At 41.1% G+C, this 24,994-nt stretch overlaps 1 protein-coding gene across 1 annotated transcript in view; it reads left to right on the top strand.

The window, feature by feature from the left end:
- Positions 1-24,994, top strand: part of FRMPD4 (FERM and PDZ domain containing 4) — a 176,657-nt gene that overhangs the window by 125,202 nt on the left and 26,461 nt on the right. Inside the window, exons 4-7 of the mRNA XM_036271220.1 lie at positions 9,838-9,883; positions 15,636-15,740; positions 18,295-18,402; positions 23,496-23,627. Coding sequence (XP_036127113.1) covers positions 9,838-9,883; positions 15,636-15,740; positions 18,295-18,402; positions 23,496-23,627 — 391 coding nt within the window. The remainder of the gene's footprint in view (positions 1-9,837; positions 9,884-15,635; positions 15,741-18,294; positions 18,403-23,495; positions 23,628-24,994) is intronic.

The following is a 24,994-nucleotide window of genomic DNA, read 5'->3' as shown; positions in this document are numbered from 1 at the left end:
CATCCTAGTGGCTTCATAATACCCTAGGAATGCAGCAAAGCATCATTGGAGAAATGCTGTTAATCAGTTCTTATTTTCATCAATGGTGGCTGTCCACTGCAGAGTTTAAGGCCTAGATGCTTGCAAAAGAAAAGAGTATTATTCTCATCTCTTGGAAGAGCTGTGAAGTGCAAGAAGAAAGAATATTATGTTTGCATGAATTTACCTTAGAAGTCAGAGTTCAAATGCCATTTTCCTGCACCTTATCACCTGTCTTTGCAAACAGAAATGCCACTCATCAAGGTTTTGAGTTACATTAGAATGTCATCTCACAGTTTACAGAGTATGTTCATAGATAGACCTAAACTACATCTATGTTATCTTTTTAAAAAAAATTATATATTGATTTGAAAGAGAAAGAGAGAAACATCAATTTGTTTTTCCACTTATTTACACATTCATTGGTTGCTTCTTGTCTCTGCCCTGACTGGAGATCGAACCCACAACCTTGGCATATTGAAATGATGCTCTAACCAACTGAGCTACACAGCCAGGGCTATATGTTACCTTTTAAAACCTTAACCTTTCAACCTTCATAGACTGATTCCTTACTTCCACTTTTGAAGCTTAAAATCTTACAGTTCACTTATTTGGACCTTTTAAAATTATTTTTGTGTGTTTTTTCTTCAAATAATTTTTCTTTATTGATTTTAGAGAAGGGAGAGACAGATAGAAACATCACTGAGAGAGAACATTGATTGGCCACCTCCTGCGTGCCCCCCACTGGGGATCGGGCCCACAACCTGGGCATGTGCCCTGACTGGGAATAGAACCAACGACCTCTTGGTGCATGGGTTGATGCTCAACCACTGAGCCACAACGGCTGGGCTGGGACTTTTTTTAAAGTAAATCTCTTGAATTTGAAATAAAGTTTTTCCTATATATTTTAGTTAGGTTGTTTTTGTTTTGTCTTCCCAGTCTCTCAATGTTCTTCACGACTCTGTTAACTCTGTATCAGTCTCTACAGTGATCAAGGGATCTAGTTGGGCTTGAAGGGAAATAGACACTAGCATGTGCCAATGTGATTTTATATTGCAATATTAAAATTCTGTAAATATAAAGTGGGAAAGTCAGTTAAAGAAAGGTGCCAAGCTATGCTGATCTAGGAAAAACAGAACATGAGCTTTAGCTTCATTGCTGGAAAGGATTTTGATAGTGATAGCCTCGTTGGAATCTGAGCTTCTCCCTCACATCATTGTGCTGCAACAGAATCACAGCCAATGAAATTAAAAAATGGGCTATAAAGCATGACTTGCAACCAGTGATGCTAGGTGTCCCAAACATGTTTCAGACTTTTGTTAAGGAAATGAAGAGAGTCTGGCCAGTGTGTCTTAGTGGACTGAGCATTGTCCCATGGACTGAGAGGTCCTGGTTCTATTCTTGGTTGGGGCACATGCCCATGTTGTGGGCTTGATCCCCAGTAAGGGGCGTGCAGGAGGCAGACGTTTGATGTTTCTCTCTCACATCGATGTTTCTATCTCTCTCTACCGTCCTCTCTCTCTAAAAAATCAATAAAAATATATTTTTTAAAAGAATTGAAGAGAGAGGAATTTGATTAAGAGTGGCTTAGGGTATCTTAGACTATATTTTCCTCTGCGTGTCAGCATGTGATTCAGGGATTAAAATGATGTTTGTAACAAACTCAACCATTTAAAAAACATTGGCGCTGCAATTGGAAAGTATTCTCAAAAGTAGAAAATTCACTTGGAGTTTATTACAAAATAATACTTCTGAGTGTGTTTCTAACTGGATGTTTTTGAAGTGTCTAGCTGTTTTTGGCCTTCATAAAAAGAAGTTATCTGATTACTTGAACATGGCATCATCCATTCTCGATTCAAATTTTTCTGGTGAGGCTGTTTTAAAGTGGTTTAGATTATTTCTTTCTCCTAGGATCTTAGGGTTCAGAATTCTAATTGATACAAAACATTATGAAGTTAATTTTTCTTATCTGACAGGTTATAATCAAATAATTATAAATGAGAGAAAATAGAAAAAAAGCATGTTCACAGTCTAGATGATAAATAACGTATTGAAAATTTTTATTTCAATTCAAATGACTTCATTTATTCATTAACTGGTAGCATTAAAATCAGTCTAGTTTATGTTTCAGGCAATTTGCAGAGAATTACTAAAGACATAAAGACTTTTAATGTCATAAATATAATGGACAAATTTTGAAAAATGTTTTCAAATTAACAAGGTATGCTGAACAATACTTCTTTCTGAGGTTCTTTACCAAAAAAAAGTTCTGTGTGAGGTGAATTCATGGGTGGAAAGTACTCTTGCGATACTTATATTTTAATTGGTTATGAATCTCTCTTTATTAGTGTGGCAGAAAGAATACAAGATGGCCCCCAATGATCCTTGCCTCTTGATATCCATAGCTTTGTATATTCCCCTCTCCTAGTATGGGTGGGACCTGTGACTTGCTTGTAGCCAATAGAATACAGCAAAAAGGATAGTATGTCACTTTCATGATTATGTTACATAAGATTGTAACCTATGTCTTGCCAGTGGACTCTCTCTTTTGCTGGTTTTGATGAAGCAAATTGTCATGTTGGGAAGGCTCATATAGTGAGGAACTAAGGGTAACCTTAAGCCAATTTCCAACAAGGAACTGAGGCCTTTGGTCCAACAGCCCAAAAAGTAATTTAATCCTGCTAAAAAACCAGGGAAGTGAGCTGGGAAGACGAGCCTCCCCAACCAAGCTTTCAGAGACCTCAGCCCTGGGCTGTACTTTAATTGCAGTCTCATGGGAGAATTTGAAAAAGATGACTGAGTTAAGCCATGCTCATATTTTTGACTCATAGGAACTGTGGGATAATAAATGTGTGTAGTTTGTGGTCATTTGTTACGAAGCACTAACTAACTAATAAAGCTAGTATCTAGTGGGTCAGAATGATGATTTCCCCTAAGATGTCTACATTCTAATCCCCAGAGCCTGTGACTGTGCAGCAGTGATTTAGTTAAGAATGGGGTGAATATCCTGAATTATCCAGGTGACCCCAATGGAATCCCAAGTGAAAGAAGAAGGTAGGAGAGTCAAAGAAAACTTTAAAGATGCTACATTGCTGGTTTTGAAGATGGAGGAAGGGGGTCATGAACCAAGGAATACAGGAAGTCTCTAGAAGCTGGAAAAGGTTCCATAATGAATGCAGCCTTGCTGACACCTTGATTATAGCTTACTGAGGCCCATTTCAGACTTTTGACCTCTAGACTTAAAAGATAATAAATTTGTGTTGTTTTAAGCCGCTAAGTGTGTGGTAACTTTTTTCAGACACAATAGGAAGCTAATAAAGTATCTGTGCTTATCTTTTCTTTTTTTTTTAATCTTTATTGTTGAATGTAAAATGTATTACAGATGTTCCACATTTTTCCCCCATTGACCACCTCCTCCCCACTCCCACCCCCCTCCCGCCTTTTCCCACACTATTGTCTGTGTCCATTAGTTATGCATATAAGTTGTTTGGTTTATTTCTTCCCACCCCCCACCCCCCCAACCCCTTTCCCTTTGAGGTTTGTCAGTCTAGCAATGAATTTGTACTTCTTAATCCCTTCACCTTTTCCACCCATTCCCCCAACCCCCCTCCCAACTGGCAACCAACAAAATGTTCTCTGTATCTATGAGAATGTTTCTGATCTACCTGTTCATTTTGTTTGTAGATTCCATTTGATAGATATGTATTCATTGCCATTTTGTTTGTTCATATTTTTTAGCTTTTTCCTCAAAAAGACCCTTCATCATTTCATATAATAATGGTTTGGTGGTGATGAACTCCTTTAACTTTTTCTTGTCTGGGAAAGTTTTTATATGTCCATCGATTCTAAATGACAGCTTTGCAGGATAGAGTAATCTTGGTTGTAGGTTCTTGCTTTTCATCACTCTGAATATTTCTTGCCACTCCCTTCTGGCCTGCAAAGTTTCTTTTGAGAAATCAGCTAACAGTCTAATGGGATCTCCCTTGTAGGTAACTAGCTGCCTTTCTCTTGCTGCTTTTAAGATTCTCTCTTTGTCTTGAACCTTTTGCATTTTGATGATAATGTGTCTTGGTGTGGGCCTCTTGGGGTTCATCTTGTTTGGGACTCTCTGTGCTTCCTAGACTTGTATGTCTGTTTCCTTCACCAAGTTAGGAAAGTTTTCTGCCATTGTTGTTTCAAACAGGTTTTCGATTTCTTGTTCTCGCTCTTCTCCTTCTGGCACCCCCAAGATGCGAATGTTGGCACGCTTGAAGTTGTCCCAGAGGCTCCTTACACTCTCCTCATTTTTATGGATTCTTTTTTCTTTTTGCTGTTCTGATTGGGCATTTTTTGCTTCCTCATAGCCCAAATCAATGGTTTGCTCCTTGGATTTACATACTCTATTATTGAAGCTGTGTAAATTATTCTTTACTTCAGTTAATGCCTCCTTCAATTCTAACTGTGCATCCATGATTTCTGACTGGTCCTTTTTAATGCTCTTGAGGTCCTCCCTAAGTTCACTGAGGTTCTCACTAAGTTCATTGAGCATCCTTATAAGCAGTATTTTGAACTCAGCATCTGTTAGGTTGCTTATCTCCATTTCGCTTAGTTCTTTTCTTGGGGTTTTGTTCTGTTCTTTCATTTGGGACCTGTTTCTTTGTCTCCTCATTTTGGTTGTCTCCCTGTGTTTGTTTCTGTGTATTACTTAACGAGAGGTATGGGGCTCGCTGAGACTAGATGCTGCTTGTTTGAAAGAATTTAGGAAAACCTGAAGCAGGATCCAAGACAGGCCAATCCTATGGTTAAGCAACTGGCAACAGCTTAGGTGAGCCTGAAAGTTGGGTGGGGTGGGGCGAGGCCTCAGGGAGTCACCAGGGTGGGGCTACCAGTGTGAGCCAGGTTGCTGGAGTCCCAGATATGGCTGCTGTCTGCCGCCCCAAGGAAGGGCAAAGGCCTCTTACAGCACGTTTGTCCCAGAGAAAGCCCCCTCTCCAGCCCTCGCTCCAGTGCCAAACAGCTCAGTTCTTCCCTGTGTGTCTCTGGCGCCCCTCGAGCTGCCTCCCCTCCAAGCTTAGAGGGAGAGAGTCCGATAAGTTTGTTCACAGGCCCTTTAAGGAGCTGCCTGGGGCTCCAGCTGCTTCAGCCTCCCTGAGCCTCAGTTCCCGCTGGTTTTTCCAGCCAGAAGTTATGGGGACTTCTCTTCCTGGCACTGGAACCCTGAGCGGGGCACCTGGTGTGGGACAGGGACCCCTCAGTCCCCAGGGAGGACCTTCCCAGCTGAGGTATCCTCCTGATTTTTATCCGCCACACGTGGGTGTAGGAACAGCCCGTTGTGCCGCTGCTGCTGCTGCTGCCGCCGCCGCCCCTCCTACCAGTCTGGATGTGGCTGCTGCTTTAATTCCGTAGTTGTAGGGCTTCCATTCGGCTTGATTTTTGGCAGTTTTGAATGATGGTTGTTCTGTAGGTTAGTTGTAACTTTGATGTGGTTGTGGGAGGACGTGATACCGCATTTACCTATGCCGCCATCTTGACCAGAAGTCCGTGCTTATTTCTTATCATCTAAGGACAAGAGTCCTTCCTTAGTGGCCTGTCTATCTCCTAACAGACTGCACTGGAGCGGTGACTTTCTGCTTTGCTTTGCAGAAGTGAACAAATAAATATGGCACCATTGAGCATTTCTCTAGAGAAAATTGGCATTTTTCCCACATCCTTGTGGGCCCATCCATTCTTTTGCCCACCCAACCACCACAAATCCTTCATTCTTATATTTGTTTACCTGTAATTGTTTCTTCTTAGTGTTCTAAGCAGTAACTGTCTTAGTCAAGAATTGTTTGGACTCAAAGAATATAATTTGTTCAAGTCAGTTTCAGTGATGAGAAATAGGGGATAAGTGTAGCAAGTAGGTCTCAGGGTGAAATCATAAAGCAGTGGTGTTCTTTCCCTTGTTGCTTATTCAGAACAGCTCTCTAGGGCCAGTTCTTCCTTCCCCCTCAACAAAATCCCATAAATATATTGAGCAGGTTCGGAAAAATTCTCCAGTCCCTGGTATACTTGTAATCACAACAATTTGTAATTTGTAATGAAAACATTCCATTGTCATGTAATAGTCCCAACCCTCAGCTCTCCAAAACTTCCTTGCCCTATTTCCAGCCGCAGAGGTCTACATAAAGTTAAGAGACATTCCCTAGCATGCTTTGGCTTCGGACCTTCCACACTGATGTGGGGCCAGGGCAGTGAGGTAAAAAGCAGGAAAGTTCTCGATTGGCACTAGTGTAATCCAGCATTACTGTCCTCTATCCATGGAAACTAGTGAAGCTCGACTCTTTCTCTTGTGGGCACTTGGGTGAATTCCTGAAGGATTTCTCTTGGGGTTGCTCCATATGCAGCTCCCTTGAGTCAGGCAGAATCCAATGGCTGGGTCCAGCCAGCTTCCCTCAGCTTCTACATCTTTGTACTAAGGCCCTCTCACCCCTGGAAGAAGCTCAGTTGAGCAAAGTGCCTTCATTTAATGATGCCAGAGTACCACTTCTACCACATCCTCCATACATGGCCCCCAGGAAGTGCACACTTTGGGCCTGTCTCAGTGGAAAGATAGTAATCTTACAAATGTAACCTATGCTTTTTAGGCCTGTGCTGCTTCCAGCAGCCTCTCCCTGTTGCCTTTTTAAAAAAAAAAATTGTCAGCCCTGACCAGTTTGGCTCAACGGTTAGAGCATCGCCCCGCAGACTGGAGAGTCCTGGGTTTGGTTCCCACTAAGGGCATATACCTTGGTTGCAGTTTGTCCCCGGCCCCGGTTGGGATCATGTGGGTAGCAGGCACTCGATGTGTCTCTCTCACGTCCATGTTTCTATCTCTCTCTCTTCCTCCCTCTCTCCCTCCCACTCTATCTGAAGATAAATGCAAAAATGTCCTCGGGTGAAGATAAAAAAAAATTTTTCATGAGTCAGACCCCCAGGTGACTAAGGGGTTAAGGGTCCCAAAGTCTGGTTTTTAATACCTCCTTTCAAAGTCTGGCAGCACCCTGTTTTGGCATAGAGGGGTGATTGGCACATCTTGGCATGAGGCCTCAGCTGAATCTGCCTTAATCATCTTAGCATCTGTAACATATAAATACATATGGTTTGCCCTGGCTGGTTTTGCTCAGTGGTTAGAGCATCAGCCTGTGGATCAAAGACTGGTGGGTGTGATTCCAGTGAAGGGCATGTACCTTGGCTGTGGTTCAGTCCCTGGCCCTGGCTGGGGTCGTGCAAGAGGCAACCAGTTGATGTGTCTACCACTCTATCTGAAAATAAATGGAAAAATATCCTCAGGGGAGGATTTAAAATAAATAAATACACACATACATACATATGGTTCCATTTTTTTCCTCCTAGGATTAGGTTAGGCATCCTAAGAGATCCAAAGTACTGTGGGGTATATTCCTCTTGTCTGGCAAATGATAATTAACTACTTATAGAGGAGAGAAAACAAAAGCCCGTTTCCATAACTGCTGATAGATATCCTACTGAGATATTTTACATCTATTATTTTACTTCTAACAGATGGTGATCAACCAGCCCTCAGTAACTGTGGAAACTAGCACTGCTTAGGGGGCCACTAGCATCTGGAACCTTTCCTCTTACTCAGCCATGAGTGTGACTCAGTTCTCCACTCTCTTTGGCTGTCTCCCAGTTCTGATTCTGGAGAAAGGAAATCTGATTGGCTGATTACAACACTGGGGTCCAATCAGCTGTGCCCAGTTAATGAGGTCTGGGGGTTGGGGGGCACTGCCTGCTACTGAGGGCTCTGGGAGCAGACTGGGGCCAAAGAGGCCACTGCCATGCTGCCACACTCACAGATTCTGGAGCCAGTGGAGCTATATCCCATATCTTATCTGGTGGATGTTTCTTGTTTCCTATGAACAAGGGAAATTTGAGTGAGGCTAGAGGCAGGACTTTGCTTTCATTTGTGTTGCTTTCTCCATATTTGTTCCTCTCATGGAGAGCGCTGCATGAGAAAACAGTGGGAGCCCAGGGACTGTTAAATCAAGCAAAGGAGAGATAGTTCAGTGCAAGGGAATAGGCCCAGAGAATTGGGACGCTGATTCTCCATTGTCTTGGTGAGCAAATTAGGGATTACTTTAGAAATCTTCAAGAGACACCTCCCCTTAAATAGTTTATAAGTTTGTTGAATTTCATCTTTCTTCAAATTGTGATTTAAAAAAAAAAACACATCTACAGAGAGCTGAATTAATCAAATTCATCAGTTCATGATGTAAATGATTATCATCATAGACCCATGTAAGGCCCCTCTCTGGTTTTATTTATTTATGCTCACACTCACTCCTATCTCCCCCAGGAAAAAATGGTTCTGATATGCTTAGTGCATATCCTGTCATTTTTTATTGCGTTATTCCAAATATATTTTTGCTGACTTGTGCATGTATTTTGAGCCTGTATAAATGGTATTATATTACATATTTCATATTGCCTCATGTGTGGCTACATGTGTTGACACACTCACCAGCAATGCATGATCATCCATCTTACCCACTGAGTTCTCCTTTGATGATTCTGTCTCCCTGTTACCCCATTGAATGGGAATTCTGGCCATCTGTTTCATTTACTATACTTCTCTGCCAATGCCTGGCAACTGGGAACTCATGGAAACAGATGGGTCACTCAACAGTACACTGGCCTCCCTATGATCATCCGAAGTATTCTCACTGTTTCTTGAGTTCCTTGAGTTTTAGTCCTGCTTTTTGTAGTCTGCTGATTTGTCCCCTCCTCCTCTCCAGTCTCTCCCTCAGGGCCACTCCCATTGCTGCTGTGGAAGTCAGTCGAACATGATCCAACCCAGCCAGCCGTGAGTGGGCCAAACCACAGGGCAGCTAGTGCTGGAAAGGCAATGATTTGTCATGGCTTCTCCAAGGGGAGAGCCCTGCAGTGGATCCCCTTCACTTCATTTGTTTGGGCAATAAATCACGAAAGCAGGAAATTAATTACAGCCTAAAGTAAGGAAAGTCAGCTCCTCCTCAACAAAGTGGCAGCTGACCTTTTTCCTACTCATGATAAAAAAGGAACAAAAGAAGGAAGGAAGAAAAATTATTATAACCCATAATGTGATTTTCCCCCAAGGGTTTGAATTATTTGAAAGGTTTGGGTTACTTGGGGAAAATTAAATAAACCATTATATTACACTATTCTGCCTTTAGCTACAAAGTGTTCCCTATTGTGAAAAATATTTCCCAGTGAGTGCCTTTCTGAAATATTTATCCTCCCAAGGTTCTAGGCATTGCTACTGCAGACTCAGTAAGCCACACAGTATGGGAAGTCATGTTTCCTGGGATGCTGTTTTTACATAAACACCTACAGTGACATCTTTTATGATGCTGATCCTGAGAAAAGAATGGTGTTCAATGAATTGATAGACTTTTTAAAGATCTATCCCCTTACAGAAAATTACATAGAAAATTTTAAGCTGCTAAAGGAAAATCCGAAGGAGAGAATCATTTTTGAGAGCAGTGAAAAGTATCTAAAGACTGACTTGATGCTTCTGAAACCAATCTTCCCTCAGTAAATTTTGTTTTTGAGCCCTGCTGTTGGACATCGCAGATAGTAGCATCAACCGTCAAGGGTGTAGGAAGCTTGCCATCGGTCCGTTGGTTACCCTGGGGGAACACTTGATTCTGATTTTCTCTGTGGTCCAAAAGCCCCCTTCTAAGCTGTTTGATTCTTTGCCCTGTGAGCCCAAGTGACAGTCACCAATGCATCACACACTTCATTTCAAAATAATACTGTTACCGTTAGAATCCGGGCTCTGTGCCTTTCATAAATATGTTTATTTTTTCTGTTTTACAGAAGCTGCAAAGAATCGATACTCCTGACTGTCATCCAGCCTTACCCTGTAAGTATTCTGTGAGTAAAATGTCATCGCATGATCTCAGGCTTCTGTCTGCTCCTCCCACTCCAGTGACACCACGGTGATGAATAACAGCAGAGAGAAAAAAAATCATGTTCATTCATAATACCAGTTCAAAAATCTTTATTATTTCTACTTTGTACTTCATGATTGCAAACACAGTCATTGGAGAGAAAAGAAAGTAGTTCATTTCCTAAATACCTTCAAAATCAGCTGTTCAGTCCTATGCGACTCGCAGATCTGGAAATGACACAAATCTCAAGACTTTCTTGAAGTTTCCAGCTAAGAATCACAGGTCTAATAGAAATATCTAATTGTAGGAGGTTGAAGCATGATTATTTTTCTTACCCCCATCTAAATAATTTGGTAATGAACTCAATATTTCTGTGAGACCTGCTTTAAAAGATGGGTATTTCCCTGGCCAGTGTGGCTTACTTGGTTGCATGTCTTCCTCCTGCACCAGAAAGTCACCAATTCAAATCCCAATCAGGTTCCAGGCTCAATCCCCAATGGTTCTCTCTCCCATCCATGTTTCTCTCTCTCTCTCTCAAATCAATTAAAACAACAATTTTTTAAAGTGGGTATTAGTGCCCGGCCGGTGTTACTCAGTGGTTTAGCGTCAACCCCATGCACCAAGAGGTCGCTGGTTTGATTGCTGGTCAGGGCACATGTAAAAGGTGAGTATTAGAGGTAATATGGTCATTAAATTTTATTCAGCAGTCTTGGTCAGGAGGGTTGGGAGTGATTAAAATCGTACTGCCTTCAGGTCCCATGATTTTTTTTAAAAAACAACTTTATCATGGTGTAATTCACGTATCATAAGTCACCCATTTTAAATGTACAATTCAATGATATTTATAAAATTTACAACCCAGTTTGAAAACAATTTTGTTGCCCTGGTAAGATCTCTCATTCCCATTTGCAATGGAACCCTTCCCACCCTCAGCCCCAGGCCCCCGCTTATTTACTTTCTGTTTCTGTAGATTTGCGATCACTGGTGAATTTCATACATTGTCAGTTTAATTAACAAATGCTGAGGAAAATTCCTTCAGATTCTTCCCAAAACATTTACTGTCAGTACTTATGTGGCCGTCACATGGAGTGTCAGCGATTCCTACCTGGTTATGCTTCTATTTTCTTCCCTGCTGAATTGCAGTGTTCCTTTAGCAATGAAAAGGCTCTGGTATTTGCCAATCTCCATCTTATGACCAAACTCATCATCTCCTCATTCCAGAAGTTTCCTCCTAGGTGCTCTGGCTACAGACCTCCTTAGGGAAGCTCAAGTGTAACAGAAGCTATTAGAACTGGGACCATATTCCCTTGGCATGTGTCATGTCTAGTATATCAGCCCAATTTCCAACTGAGAGCACCAGTGATTCTTTGCCTGTGGGCTTCTGGCCACAGGAGCATGCTCATGGAGCAGACTGGAATTGCTGAGGAAGTACCACTCCCAGAACAGTAACCATTCCATCACTGATTGACAGGAGCTGGTGGATAAATGCCCCAGCTTCCCCTCTTCCTCAGCCAATATAATTCTGAGGCCTGTGGCCTGCCTTGTTTCCCAAGGTTCCAAGTAAGGTTAAGTTCCGGTTGCTTACAGTGGTGCTAGACTTAACAATGACTGCTTTATTGGCTTAACTCTTTCGTGTCTCCCCTCCCCCACTTACCTACCTACACTTCCTGAGAGTGCCTTTCAGATCAGCTACCTGCTTATGAATCCTTGTCTTAGGGTCTGATTTAGGGGGACTTCAAACTAAGTCATCCAGTGATGACTATGGACCAATAAGTCATCAATAAGCATTTTCTCAATGCCACTATATGAGCAGTACTGTAAAGCTACAGGGATTGCAAGTTCAAGACCTTAGAGTTCAGTTGCAGAAATTAATATTATTTATCTAATTTTTTTCAAGCTCTGTTCTAGGGATTTCTAAGAGCATCCGAAAGCATCAGGAGCATGCCACACGTTTATCATGGCCACCTGAGCAATAGCAAATTTGGAAAGGGGTGCAGGGGTTGATTAGAGGCCTTCTAATCTTAAAATTAATTAACAGCAGGAGAATCTGATTACTCTAAATGGTAATTACTTGTCATTTCCACCACAGGATATGAAGTGCTTATGAGCAGGTCTGCAGGTTGCTAGGAATTAATTGATTGTGTATTTTTTGAGCTGCAAAGAGAGATCTGAGTTAAAACTGTAGTCATGGCTGGTTTACATTTCCCATTAACCACAAGTAACTCCAGCCACTGGAATAAGCCGTTACTTTGTTGATTCTAATTCAATAACCTTCAGAATTGAAGAGCTTATGTTTTAATTATTAGAAATTAATTTTCTTAAATAGTTTTTTCTTTATTGATTTTAGAGAGAGAAGAAGGGAGAGGGACAGAGAGAGAGAAACATCAATGAGAAAGAACATAGATGGGCCGCCTCCTGCATGCCCCACACTAGGGATTGGGCCCACAACCTGGGCATGTGCCCAGACCTGGAATCGAACTGGCGACCTCTTGGTGAATGGGTCAATGCTCAACCAGTGAGCCACACCAGCCAGGCCAGAACGTAATTTTTAAAATGTATGCTGATTATATGAAATGGTCACAAATCCAGAATAAGAAAAATGCACTGATATGGATTCTTAGTTAGATTTCAGAGTATGTAGAAAATGATATTTGCATAACTACCTTGGCTATCTAGCGTGCTTTCCGGTTTTCCTAGATTGCCAAGTTTGTCATTAGGGCATGGTGAATAATAAGGGAATGAGGTTCCATGTGGTGGGCATGCTCTAGCTACGGGGAGAAGAGAGAAGCATCCCATCTTAACAAGTTCTGCTATATGGGGCCACTTAACTGAGGGGCAAAAAACCCTATATACTTTCATGGGAACATCACTGTATTCAAGATTACACAGCTAATGATATGCATAAAATGCTAAGTTCTATTAAACACACATTTTTCTTGAGGCAAGGAATTATGTACAACGTTTTAGAAAATATGGTAAAATATCACATTTAAAAAATCAGATGCATAGAAGAATAAACCTCAGTATCTGGCACATTGAACACATGTGAAACCCTTCATTCCCGAACAATAGCAGAGAAGTGGGGTGTTGCTGCATTCTGACATCTCATCTAATTAGCAATGCTTGTTCAGGGTAGCTTTATTATAGCCGCTTCACTTGTGCTCCACTCATTGTGCCAATGTAAATATCGCCTGCTTAAAATCATTAAGAGAGAATAATGTTTTCCCTTCAGCTAAAAAATTGCACATCAAAAGCAAATGAACTCACTACTGTATGATTTGTTCGTTAATCATTACTAAACTTGGCCTATAATTACCAAGATACCAATGAGAACACCACTGTCATCACTTCAGCTCTGCAGTAGGAGCTTTATTATTTAATTTTTTTTAGATAGAGGAAGGGGGAGAGAGAGAGCGTGCTGCAGGAAGAGTTTTCAAGTCACGTTGAGCATGTTCAAAGCTGTTCTTTCTGAGGAGCAGCCATTCAGAGTTGTTTACTTTCATTTAAAGGGCGACCATTCTCTTGAAAACATCTTGCATAAGTGGAGGAATTAAAGCCCTGGAGGCCAAACCATTCATCCATCCAGACCTCTGACACTGCACAGAGCAAAGGGTGGGATGGGAATGGAGGGGAACTTTCAGAATGTCAGGATTCCCCCAGTATTAAAGCAAGACTCCACCCAGGAATACACCCACACATGTTTTATTGTGGGGTTTTTTTCTTAACAGCAATTTTGTTTTAGTGTCGTGTTTTATATTATTATGGTAAAAATATTTTATTATTTATTATATACACATATAATAAATCTACCATTTTAAGCACTTTAAAGTGTACAATTCCGTGGCATTAAGTACACTGAAAATCTTGTGCAGCCATTGCCACTATCTAGCTCCAGAACACACTCATCACCCCAAAAGGAAAACTTGTACCAACTAAACAGCCACTCCCCATTCTCCCCTCCCCTAGCCTCTGGCAATCACTAATCTATTTCTTTCTCTATGAATTTGCCTAATCTAAATATTTCATAGAAATGAAATCAAATCATACAATATGTGGCCTTTTGTGTCTGATTTCGTTCACTTAACATAGTGTTTTGAAGTTCACCCATGTTGTAGCAGGTGTCAGGACTTCATTCCTTCTCATGGCTGAACAATATTTCATTATATGGATAGATCACATTTTACTTATCCATTAAATCATATTGTTTTTTAATTGGTCTTGAATACCCTTGAATTTGACAAAGATGGAAATTTTTTTCCCACTCTATTTGAAATTCAAAGAATGGGACACCCTAATTGGCGTTTGTGCCTTGAGATTAATGCAATACAGAGAAGGTTGAGCCTCTGTGTTGATTCTAGAGTCAATTACTAGAATTCTCTACACAACATCTTCAGTCTCTTAAGATTACATAATATGGAAAACATTACATTGAACTATATGCAATTTCCAATATGTGACCATTTTAATCTATAAAATAGCAATTGTGATTCGATCTAAATCATTTACCTCTACAGGTTCAATAGAGAATGCAATTCTTGTTAAAAATAAACAAGTGGGCCTGGCCAGTGTGGCTCAATGGATTGAGCATCGTCCCATGGACTGAGAGGTCCTGGTTCAAGTCCTAGTCAGGGCACATGCTTGGGTTGCGGGCTCGATCCCCAGTGGGGGTTGTGCAGGAGGCACCGATCAATGTTTCTCTCTCTCTCTCTCTCTCTCTCTCTCTAAAAAATAAATAAAACATATTACTAAATAAATAAACAAGTTGGTACATACACCTACTAGATGTAAATTTCCTTCCCTTCAAGCTTCATTAAAATTATGCAACAAGGATGATCCTCAGATGAAGTACATTTACCAAGATCATGCAGCAAAGAATCAACAGCTCCCTTCTAAGCAGGATTTCCCATTGCATTTTTCCATTTGTGAGAAAAAAGAACTGAGTCTCTCAGCCCTCTTTCCAATAAAAGATAGTAAAAGAACCTGTAAGGAAGGGCAGAATATGAGGTCAAATTTCAGTTCTAAGTTAAGGGTTCCTCTCTATCCTGTCCACTAAGATCACAGGATCACAGGTGACCAACAAGAGGCTGAAACTCTTGTTTCGAGTGTGTCTGTGTGTGTGTGTACTTGCCTGTTCACATGCCCATATGCCCTTAATGTGAATAAAATGAGATTATCAATCATTTTACCACAATCAGTGTGTCTTCTCCACCTTATTAAAAAAGATAATTAGTGACCCAATAATCATAAACCCAATGTTAGATTTGACCTCTACCTCGCCTTCCATGTGTCCATCAAAGCTCTGTATTAAAATCAGGGTTTAGGTACTTTGACAGCCATCATGTAAAAAAGTCCTTGAAAATGTGTTCAGTAAGAACTTGGAATATGCTATTTGTAGTTCTTGTCTGGTGACTAAATCAAACTTATTACTTTATGAGCATGACAGGGTTTCGATTGCATCCATAATTTGTATTTCATCCTTGAATTGGACGTCTACCAAACACTCAAAAATATTGCATATCTTGAAGGATCAAAATAGAAAACAACTGTTATAATGTTTTCCATTATGTTACCAATAATCAAATAAAATGTTTTCTTTCTTTCTTTCTTTCTTTCTTTCTCTTTCTTTCTTTCTTCCTTTCTTCCTTTCTTCCTTTCTTCCTTTCTTCCTTTCTTCCTTTCTTCCTTTCTTCCTTTCTTCCTTTCTTCCTTTCTTCCTTTCTTTAGTCTCCCAAATCAGCATTTATTAGTGCTGCAAAAAAGGCCAGATTAAAGTCCAATCCTGTGAAAGTGCGCTTCTCCGAGGAGGTCATCATCAATGGCCAGGTGTCGGTGAGTTGACAGTTGCCTGTTTGTGACTCAGAGGAACTCACAGAGGCAGTAAACAAAGCCTGCAGCCCCACTGATTACAAATGATTGATCTGAAATTGGTTGTTGGATTTCATAGGGGTGTCAACTGTCAGGATTGTCAAGGGCTTGGGCGGTCACCAGGTTGCACCTGATGTGTTCCCTTTAACATTTCCAGAATCTGAAATAGTCCAGTATTTCCTTGAATGTTTCCAGTGTTAGAGATCTCACTATTTTTCAAAGGAGTTCATTTGATTCGAGGTCACTGATGTTGCTTCATTTTGAGTAAAATATGCCTCTTTGAATCTTCCACCTGTTTCTTCTGGTTCTTCCATGACAGCCCCTTGTGTATTTTGAAAAAGGTATTGTATTTCCACTCATTTTTTTCCTCATTCAATGTAAAATGTCTTTATTGTTTCAATTAATCAAAATGCAAAGACGTGAAACTGATGGAAAACTTTCATATATGCAACCAGCAGTGAAAAAATACTGCCAGGATTTTCATCAGTAGCTCTTGATAGAAATCATAATTGCTTAGGCACATAATTGATCTTCAAAATGAATAATGCTAACATTAATAGGATGCTCTATTTTCCTTTTTCTCCAAAAAATATAGCATCATGTTTTTGGTTTTTAGAAAGCTGTCATCTAGGGCACTCATTTTTTGGACCCTCTGAAGTGCCAGCTTCTTTTGCTGAGGTTTTATTATTCTGTTGGTATTGTTTAAATAAACTCACAAGGCTAAAATCTCATTCATGTCATGCTTATTATGGGTCTTAAACTCTTCCCTGAGCATGGCCCTAGCTGTGCATTTGAAGATGTAGGCCTGCACATCCTGGGCAAGGCATTCATAGTCAAGTATCTTCTAGCTCAAGCTTGCTGACCTCTGTCTGCCCTACTTGGAGTCCAGAGGCTTAGCTGGCCATCTGTCATTCATCTGTGAGGCTTGTGGGAAGTGACGTAAGGATGTCACTGCACTTCCCTGTGAGCATTTAGCCATAGCTGGTCCTCCCAGCCGCCCATCTATCACCTGATCTCCTCTGCCCCTCTTTGCACCATGGTTTGTTCTGCTCGGTTGAGTAGATTCCCATCACTCTGGATGCAGAGTTACCAGACATTATCATTTCAGAACAAGACCATTCCAGCTTAAGGCTGGGAGGTTCCAGCCAAAGAGGAATCACTGTGTCAGAGAAAGTCGTGTGAAATTTCCCTCATCTTTTCTCAAGCTTCTGAGCATGAGATCGATGCATCTTTAGAGAGAATATGACTCTAGAAGTTGCTGTGGCTGTTTCACTCAGGCCCCTGTATAGAACAGAGCTTGTTCCAGGCAGCCAGTGTATAAGGACAGCCTCTACTACCTCACGACAGGCCTCTGCATGGTGGAGACATTCAGTCACGTGTGTACTCCTCAGCGTTTGGGACCGTCTTCACTTCTGGTCTGTCCTTGCTCTTGGTGTCTTTGTGTGTCATTTCTTTTGGACTTGGAGCCAAACAAACTTGGTGAATTGGGCAGAGAAAAAAATCACACGTGAAGTAGAAAGGAAAGGGAGGAATTTCATAGAAAGAAATAGGAAGTAAAAGACACAGAGCCTGTCCAGAAATACTTAGAGATTGAATCCTCATGGACTAACTGTAGGACATTAGCAAGTCTCTGAACATATTGTCTTCAGTTTCCACATCTATAAAACAGGGGACATGTGTTTTCATAATTGCTTACTTCCCCTCAACTCCTGTGACTTCATGAGCAACCCACCACATGTGAGTAACACAGTTCACTCCAAGGATTCGTGGAACTCATCCAACATGCCTTCTTTCCCCCTTTCATTTCTCCCGAATTCTGATCCCAGAGACAATTCAAAGGAATATATTTCTATTGCTTACTTTGGGCTACATTTCAAGCACCTCCTTTTGAGTTCTTTCAAAACTATGATCTGTTGGTTATAGACTTAGTGTTTTACTCCATTAACACACTACCCATTCATTATATGTCCCCTTTGAGTTTGAGGACTCTTCCGAAATGAGCTAAAAATTGTTTCACAAAATAACTTTACATTTGAAGTTGATTAATGCTTGTGATCCACTGTTATGATCTCTGCCAGGCACTAACGGGCATCACATCAAACATCATTGCTGTTGCTCCTTCTGTTCAAGACATACTTCTCTGCTAAAGTCCGGGCTCGTAGTCCCGCACATTGTGGCTTAGTTACAAAGGAACCATTTCTGTGATTGTCTTTTCCAGTGGGACTCCTTGATTGGAAAAAAAAAACAAAACTCATCTATTGATTTTTCTGATGGGAAAGGTCTTTCATCTGAATCAACTGACTCATTTGTAGCTGGAAAAGAGTTGAATTTTTCTCTGAGCAACTTACCTCAGATGTCACCAAAGGGACCCCTTGGTTTGCCTCAAAGAGTTCAATTGTGGGTTTTTTTTATGTTGTGTTAGAATAAATTGTAGATGTGTGTGGCCACTGCAAAGGGCAGAATTGTAATTCAACTGACTTAAATCCCTTCCTCTTTTTTTATTGTTGTTGTTAAACAGGAAACTGTTAAGGATAATTCACTTCTTTTTATGCCAAATGTTTTGAAAGTCTATCTGGAAAATGGGCAAACCAAATCATTTCGCTTTGACTCAAGCACCTCCATTAAGGTAAGAGGACCCACTAAACTCTGTACCTGGACACTGCCAGGTAGGAAGTAAAAGCTGCACTGTTAGTCTCATGGGGCAGCACCTTCTTCCAGAACTATCTGTTTATTTCTGAGCTCTGTTTTGGTTGCTTCCAAATAAGGTTGTGTGTGAATACAAAAAACAAACCGAAATAGAAAGCTTAAACCAAGAAGGTTCTGCTGTGTGCGTGCGTGCGTGCGTGCGTGCGTGCGTGCATGTTGAAAACAATCTAATATGTCATCAGTGATGAAGCACTACAGCTAGTCATTTTAATGCAACTAAAGATTAATTAAAATAGCCTGACTATCACCAAGAAGGCTTGGCACCCTGCCCAAAGCCAGTATGCTTTCTCAGTGATGTTAGCCACCAAGAAGATTAAGATGTTAGCTGTTATCTGCTAGTTTGATATCTAACAAAAACAAGGGGTAGAAAAATGTAAAGATTAACATTTACTTTTAATTACTGTAACTACTTTCATGGAAATGATGCATAAAAGGCAGAGATGAGGCATGCGTCTTAAGAGAAGAGATGAAAGGATGAGCCACAAAGCAATTCAATTACAGTAGTCCCCCCTTATCCACAGGGTATACCTTCAAAGACCCCCAAATGGGTGCCTGAAACCACAGATGGTAACAACCCCTACATATACTATGTTTTTTTTTTTTGCTATACATGGATACCTTTTCACTGAAAGGAAGCACCTTATGATTTATCATTGGCATATCCAAATTTCCAGGGTCAGTACTCTTGTGCTTTAGGGATATTATTAGGTAAAATAACAGTGACTTGAACACAAGCACTATTGCGATACCACAATAGTCAATCTGATAACCAAGAAAGCTACTAAGTGACTTAAGGGTAGAGAGTGTATACAGTGTGAGATGTGTCACATCCCGGGTGGGATGGAGCGAGATTTCATCACACTACTCAGAACATCACACCATTTAAAACTTATGAGTTGTTTATTTCTGGAATTGTCCATTCAATATTTCTGGACTGCAGTTGACCGTGGGTAACTGAAACCGCGGAAAGCAAAACTGCAGATAAGGAGGAACTACTGTATTTCAAAGCCACAGGTGAGTTTGCATAATGCATAAAATACAGCATATGGATTTTTCTCCCCATGTTTCCTTCCTGGGGATAGAAGTACATATTCTCTTTTTATTGGACAAAAATGTGTTCAGAAATTGATTACCCCCTAATGCTCCACTAGCCTAAAATAGGCTTACTTCAAATGCACAGTAAGAGGTTTTATTGAGGTTAGCAAAAAGCACCTAGTGATGATCTGTACAGTAATTTATCAGGAGAATATCAACTGTGTGTTTAAAATGTTTATTAATAGTCAACCCCTAATCCTCAGTTTTTAAAATTAATCAGCATAGCCCTGGCCGGTTTGGCTCAGCGGTTAGAGCGTCGGCCTGCGGTCCTGAGAGACCCGGGTTCGGTTCCCGCTAAGGGCATGTACCTCGGTTGCAGTTTGTCCCCGGCTCTGGTCAGTCGTGCGGGTGGCAGCCACTCGATGTGTCCCTTCACGTCGATGTTTCTCTCTCTCTGTTCCTCTCTCCCCCTCCTACTCTACCTGAACAAAAAATGGAAAAATGTCCTCGGGTGAGGATAAAAAAAAAAAAAAAAAAAAAAAAAAAAATTAATCAGCATAAACCTTATGAGTGGAAGCATTTCTGAAAAGACCCACTTTCTGTACATTCTTATTATAATGATACCAGCAAGCAGCTTGTTTTGAATTGCTTTAAATAGGTAGTGATTTAGCAGGTAATAGAGCCGACAATAAGAGTAGATTGATGATAGAGCATTTAAATCATCCTTAAATCATTCCAGATGAAATATGATGTTCCGTCATACAAGACTGCTCATCTTAGATCATGATGACTGAAAAAGTCCTGTTCATTTATTCCTACTCAAAATCAATTTATAGCTAGATGTCATTGTTGATCAACTAACCTAGTGGTTGGCCAACTTTCTCTGGAAAGGGCTCGAGAGTAAATATTTTAGGCTTTGTGGGGATATTTGATCTCTCTTGCAACTACTCAGTTCTGTGATTGTATCATGAAAGCAGTCATAGAAAGGTGTGCTCAGGAGGTCCTTAAGACCACTCTCAGGTTCAATAATTCACTTGAAGGACTCACAGAACTCAGCAAATTGTTATAGTCACAGTTACAGTTTATTACAGCAAAAGGATACAAATTGAAATCCACAACAGGAAAAAATACATAGGGCACAGAGATTGGGCTCCCAGTTGTCCTCTCTTGGTAGAGTTGTGCAGGGAGCCTTTCTCCTGGCATTGACATGTGACAACATGCACAGAGCACTGGCAATGTGGAACACTCACACAAGCCTTGGTGTTCAGTTTTTATTGCCGGTTGGCTACATAGTCATAGCTAACCACCTGTGTGGCTGACCTGAGTATGCAGCCCCTCCAGAGGTCTAGCTGATACCACATGACCCAAGGTTCCCACCATAATTCACATTGTTAGCATAGACTATCTGGTGTGGCCCCAGGTAAATAAAGCTACTCTTATCAAGCAAGGTAGTCCAGGGTTATAGAAGTTACCTCCCAAGAGCCAGGAACAAAGAGGCAAACCTTTCTTTAGGCAAGACGAATTTTTGACTACACAAACACTATATAAAGGAACAGGCATGGCCAGATTTGACCCACAAGCCATAGTTTGCAGACTCCTGACCTAACCTACAGGGCCACATTTTTGCAGATTCCTGACACAACAGGTTTGTTCTGTGATACTAGCTGGTCGAAAAGCTCCTTACTATTGCACCCATCCCGCATTCGAAGATCTTGGTAAAAACTTGAGTGCATTTTTTAAATTTGATTTTAGAGAGAGAGAGAGAAACATCAATCCACTATCTCCTGCACACCCCCTACTGGGGATGAAGGCTGCAACCTGGGCATGTTTCCTGACCCGGAATCAAACCAGTGACCTTTCAGTGCACGGGACAACGCCCAACCAACTGAACCACACCAGCCAGGTCTTGAATATTTTTTCTTTATTGATTTTAGAAAGAGAGATAGAAACATCAATGAGAGAGAACATCAATTGGCCACCTCCTGCATGCCCCCTCACTGGGGATTGGGCCCACAACCTGGGCATGTACTCTGACCAGGAATCGAACCGGTGACCTCTTGGTGCATGGGTCAACGCTCAACCACTGAGCCACACCAGATGGGCATGCTTGAATGCATTTTTAAATAAAAATGAATCTGAAATCCGAAGAGACTGAGTCCTGTTGTAAATTCCCTCTGGCGTCTTTATTATAGGAACCCACACTAGACTAAGTATGATTTCCCCGAGGATGGCAGATGACAACGACAAGAAGTTCACATGAAATTATAGTTATCTTATCTTGTACCTAACAGCCTCATTATCACAATAGATGCAGGCTGGTGGGCATAAAATGGAAATCGTATAGTTATGAAAGGGATATGACAGTGTTTAATAAAAATTGCCAAAATTCTTGCTACAGAGACGCAATAGGAACAAAGTATTGCTATTGATTTCCCAGCATCCTCCCTGGTGATTCAGGAGGTTTTTATAAAGTATATGTTGCTACACAAAGACTGGTTTTGTCTTCTCTTTTCTGAGCCTTGAGCAAAAAATTATGAAACGGAAAATCTTTTTATGAAATTCAGTGTAGTCAAGGCATTTCTGTTGAATGATTACTTTTGGTGGTGGGTAGGTATGTGTGTGGGGTGTCTTTGTTTTACAGGGACCTGAAGACATTGAAAAAAGTCCACAGAGAAGAATCAAAACCTTAGAAAGATCAGTTAAAAAAATTCTACGTATGGCAGGGTTGCTCTGTCTTGGCATTGTTGATGGTTTGGACAAGATAATTCTTTGTTGTGAGGGCTATCTTTTACATTGCAAGGTTCTTAGTAGCATCCCCAATCCCACTGTGACAATCAAAAATGTCTTCAAAAGTTGCCAAATATTGCTGTGGGGTAAAATTGCTCCAGTTGAATAGCACTGCTCTATAGGATCTTTAGCACTTGAATATAAATTATCTTTAAGAGAGATGGTTGACTAGTTTTCAAGTACATGGAAAAAGTCATGGCTGAGGACATTGGTTTCGCATTAGGGTGAACATGTGTTTGTATATGGAACACCTTTCTGGTCACAGATCTTTACTCCTTTAAAGGAATGCAGACAAAGGTTACTCATTCTACCTTCCCTAGAGATTTAAAATTACAGGTAATATGTGTATATTGTTACAATGCCTTAACTCTGTGCCAGACTGTGCTGGAAAAGATGCTTTCTGTGTATGAACTCGTTGAGTCCTTATATGCATTCTGAGGCAGGTGCTATTATTATGCCCAGTTGACAGATAGAGACACTAAGATACTTAGAGGTTAAACAGCTTGCCTTAAGCTGCACAGCTAATACACAGTAGATCTGATATTAGAAACCAGACTATTTTCCAAGCCCACATTTCTTACCACTTTCCAAAAGGGTAAGGGGTTGGCAAGCTTTTTCCTGAAAGGGCCAGATAGCAAGTATCGTAGGTTTCAAAGGCCTCTCTGTCTCTGCTGTAACTATGCAGAGCGGGCAGGCAGCCAGAGACAATACATAAACAGATGGGTGGGACTGTGTGCCAATAAAACTTTATTTACACAAACAGATGGTGGGCTAGTTTGGGCATGCAGACATAATTTTGCCAACCCCTGGGGTAGACCACTTTCCAAGGTGGTTTAATTACCACCCCATTTAGAATAAAGGGGAACTGAACTGACCACACTAGACAAGCTATTGATAACCTTTCTAGATTAAGCCCTTACCAGGCAAGCACCTACCCGAGCTATTCATCTTGTTGCCTGTTTCTGAATTCCATCAAGCTTTGAGGGTGGGGAAGGCCAGGAAAAGGATAAGAGATAGAAGGCTTTATTTCTGGATCTTTGAGTGTCTTTGGAGCATCAAGCCTCAGAATCAACCAGAGGCATAACATCGCAAGATCTGAAGGCTATTCGTGTGTCCCTTTTCGGTTATGGTAGATTCCACAGGAGGGCTACCTTGGTTTTGATTGCATCTTGTCCATGTTTCCTCTGTAAGGATGTCATCTTAACCCTTCAAGAGAAGCTCTCCATCAAAGGCATCGAACACTTCTCCCTCATGCTCGAGCAGAGGATGGAAGGAGCCGGAATCAAGCTGCTGTTGCTCCACGAACAGGAGACCCTAACTCAGGTGTGTGAAATTACACTGATCAGGCCACCTAGTCCCAGAATCGCCCCCAGCCTCAAATCCTTTAAATGTATTCACTGCATCACTGGGTAGGCCCACTAAAAGAAGCACTGGCATTAATAATGAATTTTATACCTCAAGGTGATGTTTCCTTTTTGCCCATTTTTCATAGGCTGTCAGCTGGTTTCAGAAACAGATTTGTCATTCAAAGATTCAGCAGCCACTCTGAGAATATATTTTATGTCATTATAATGACTTGTTCACCTGTTTTCATAATTGATCTCTGGCAACCATTCAAAGGCTATGGCTTCTGGGATCATTTAAATTAAGGTGAAATCCTATTAGTTGCTGTAAGTTCTGGGTGTAGACTTCAGACTATTTTCAGAAGCCTGAAATCCCTGCCCCAGCCCTGCCCACTGTAAATATGTGATCCACCAATGTGTCCCAGTTCCTGGTTGTCAAGATGCCACCCCCATCTGTTCTCTGGGGAGACAAGCAGGCTGCTTGGCTGCTAAATTTAGCACCACACCCTGACTTTTCTTGTAATTCCACACAGCAGAGTCTTTGTTGGCTGTAGAAGGGATTTCAACCAACTCCTCTCATATAGGAGAGTTCAGTTATGAGAGAGCTTTAAGCTCTTAGGATTCTACTTTCTTTCTTTCTGTTGTCCTTCACTGCCAGCCAGGGACGATCAGCCCACAGTACTCAGTCTCATGGTCTATGCTGCTTGGCGATCCTGCCCTCAGCCAGAAAGCTGGGTCAATGTCACTACCTCTAGGGATGCCCAGTATATCTCTCAAAGTAGGGTGTGTTTTCCCATGGAAATTCTTCTACTCAACAAAGTTGTCACATAAACTGTAAGCATATAAATGCACACCCACACACACCCACCCACACACACACACATGCCATGGGGCCCAATAAAGCTATTGCTGCATTTATTTTGAATTTCTAAATTGCAGTTGACAGCATTTTTGTTTTTCCAGATTTGTTCCCTGCATAAAAGTAGTCACAAATACATGAAATTACATACACGTGCATAAACAGTACATACAAGCACATAAAACTACAGGTAGAACAGCTGTGCTGGCTCGGGCTACATGGTCTTAGTTTGTCATGTTGGCCTCTTTCAGGGAAATTGAAGAGCTTGTACTATTTTGTTGATGTTGTTAATCCTCACCCAAAGATTTTTTTTTTTCATTGATTTTTAGAGTGGAAGGGAGGGGGAAAGAGAGAGAGAGAGAGAAATATCAATGTGAGAGAGATGCATTGATTGGTTGCCTCCTGCATGTGATCCGACTGGAGCTGGTGATCAAACCTGCAACCCAGATTTCCTGCCCTTGACTGGAATTCAAGCCTGAGACCCTTCA

This window comes from Molossus molossus, unplaced genomic scaffold (genome assembly GCF_014108415.1).
Source record: "Molossus molossus isolate mMolMol1 unplaced genomic scaffold, mMolMol1.p scaffold_m16_p_2, whole genome shotgun sequence".
NCBI classification, from domain to species: Eukaryota; Metazoa; Chordata; class Mammalia; order Chiroptera; family Molossidae; genus Molossus; species Molossus molossus.
This window is presented reverse-complemented; position numbering and strand designations above follow the sequence as displayed.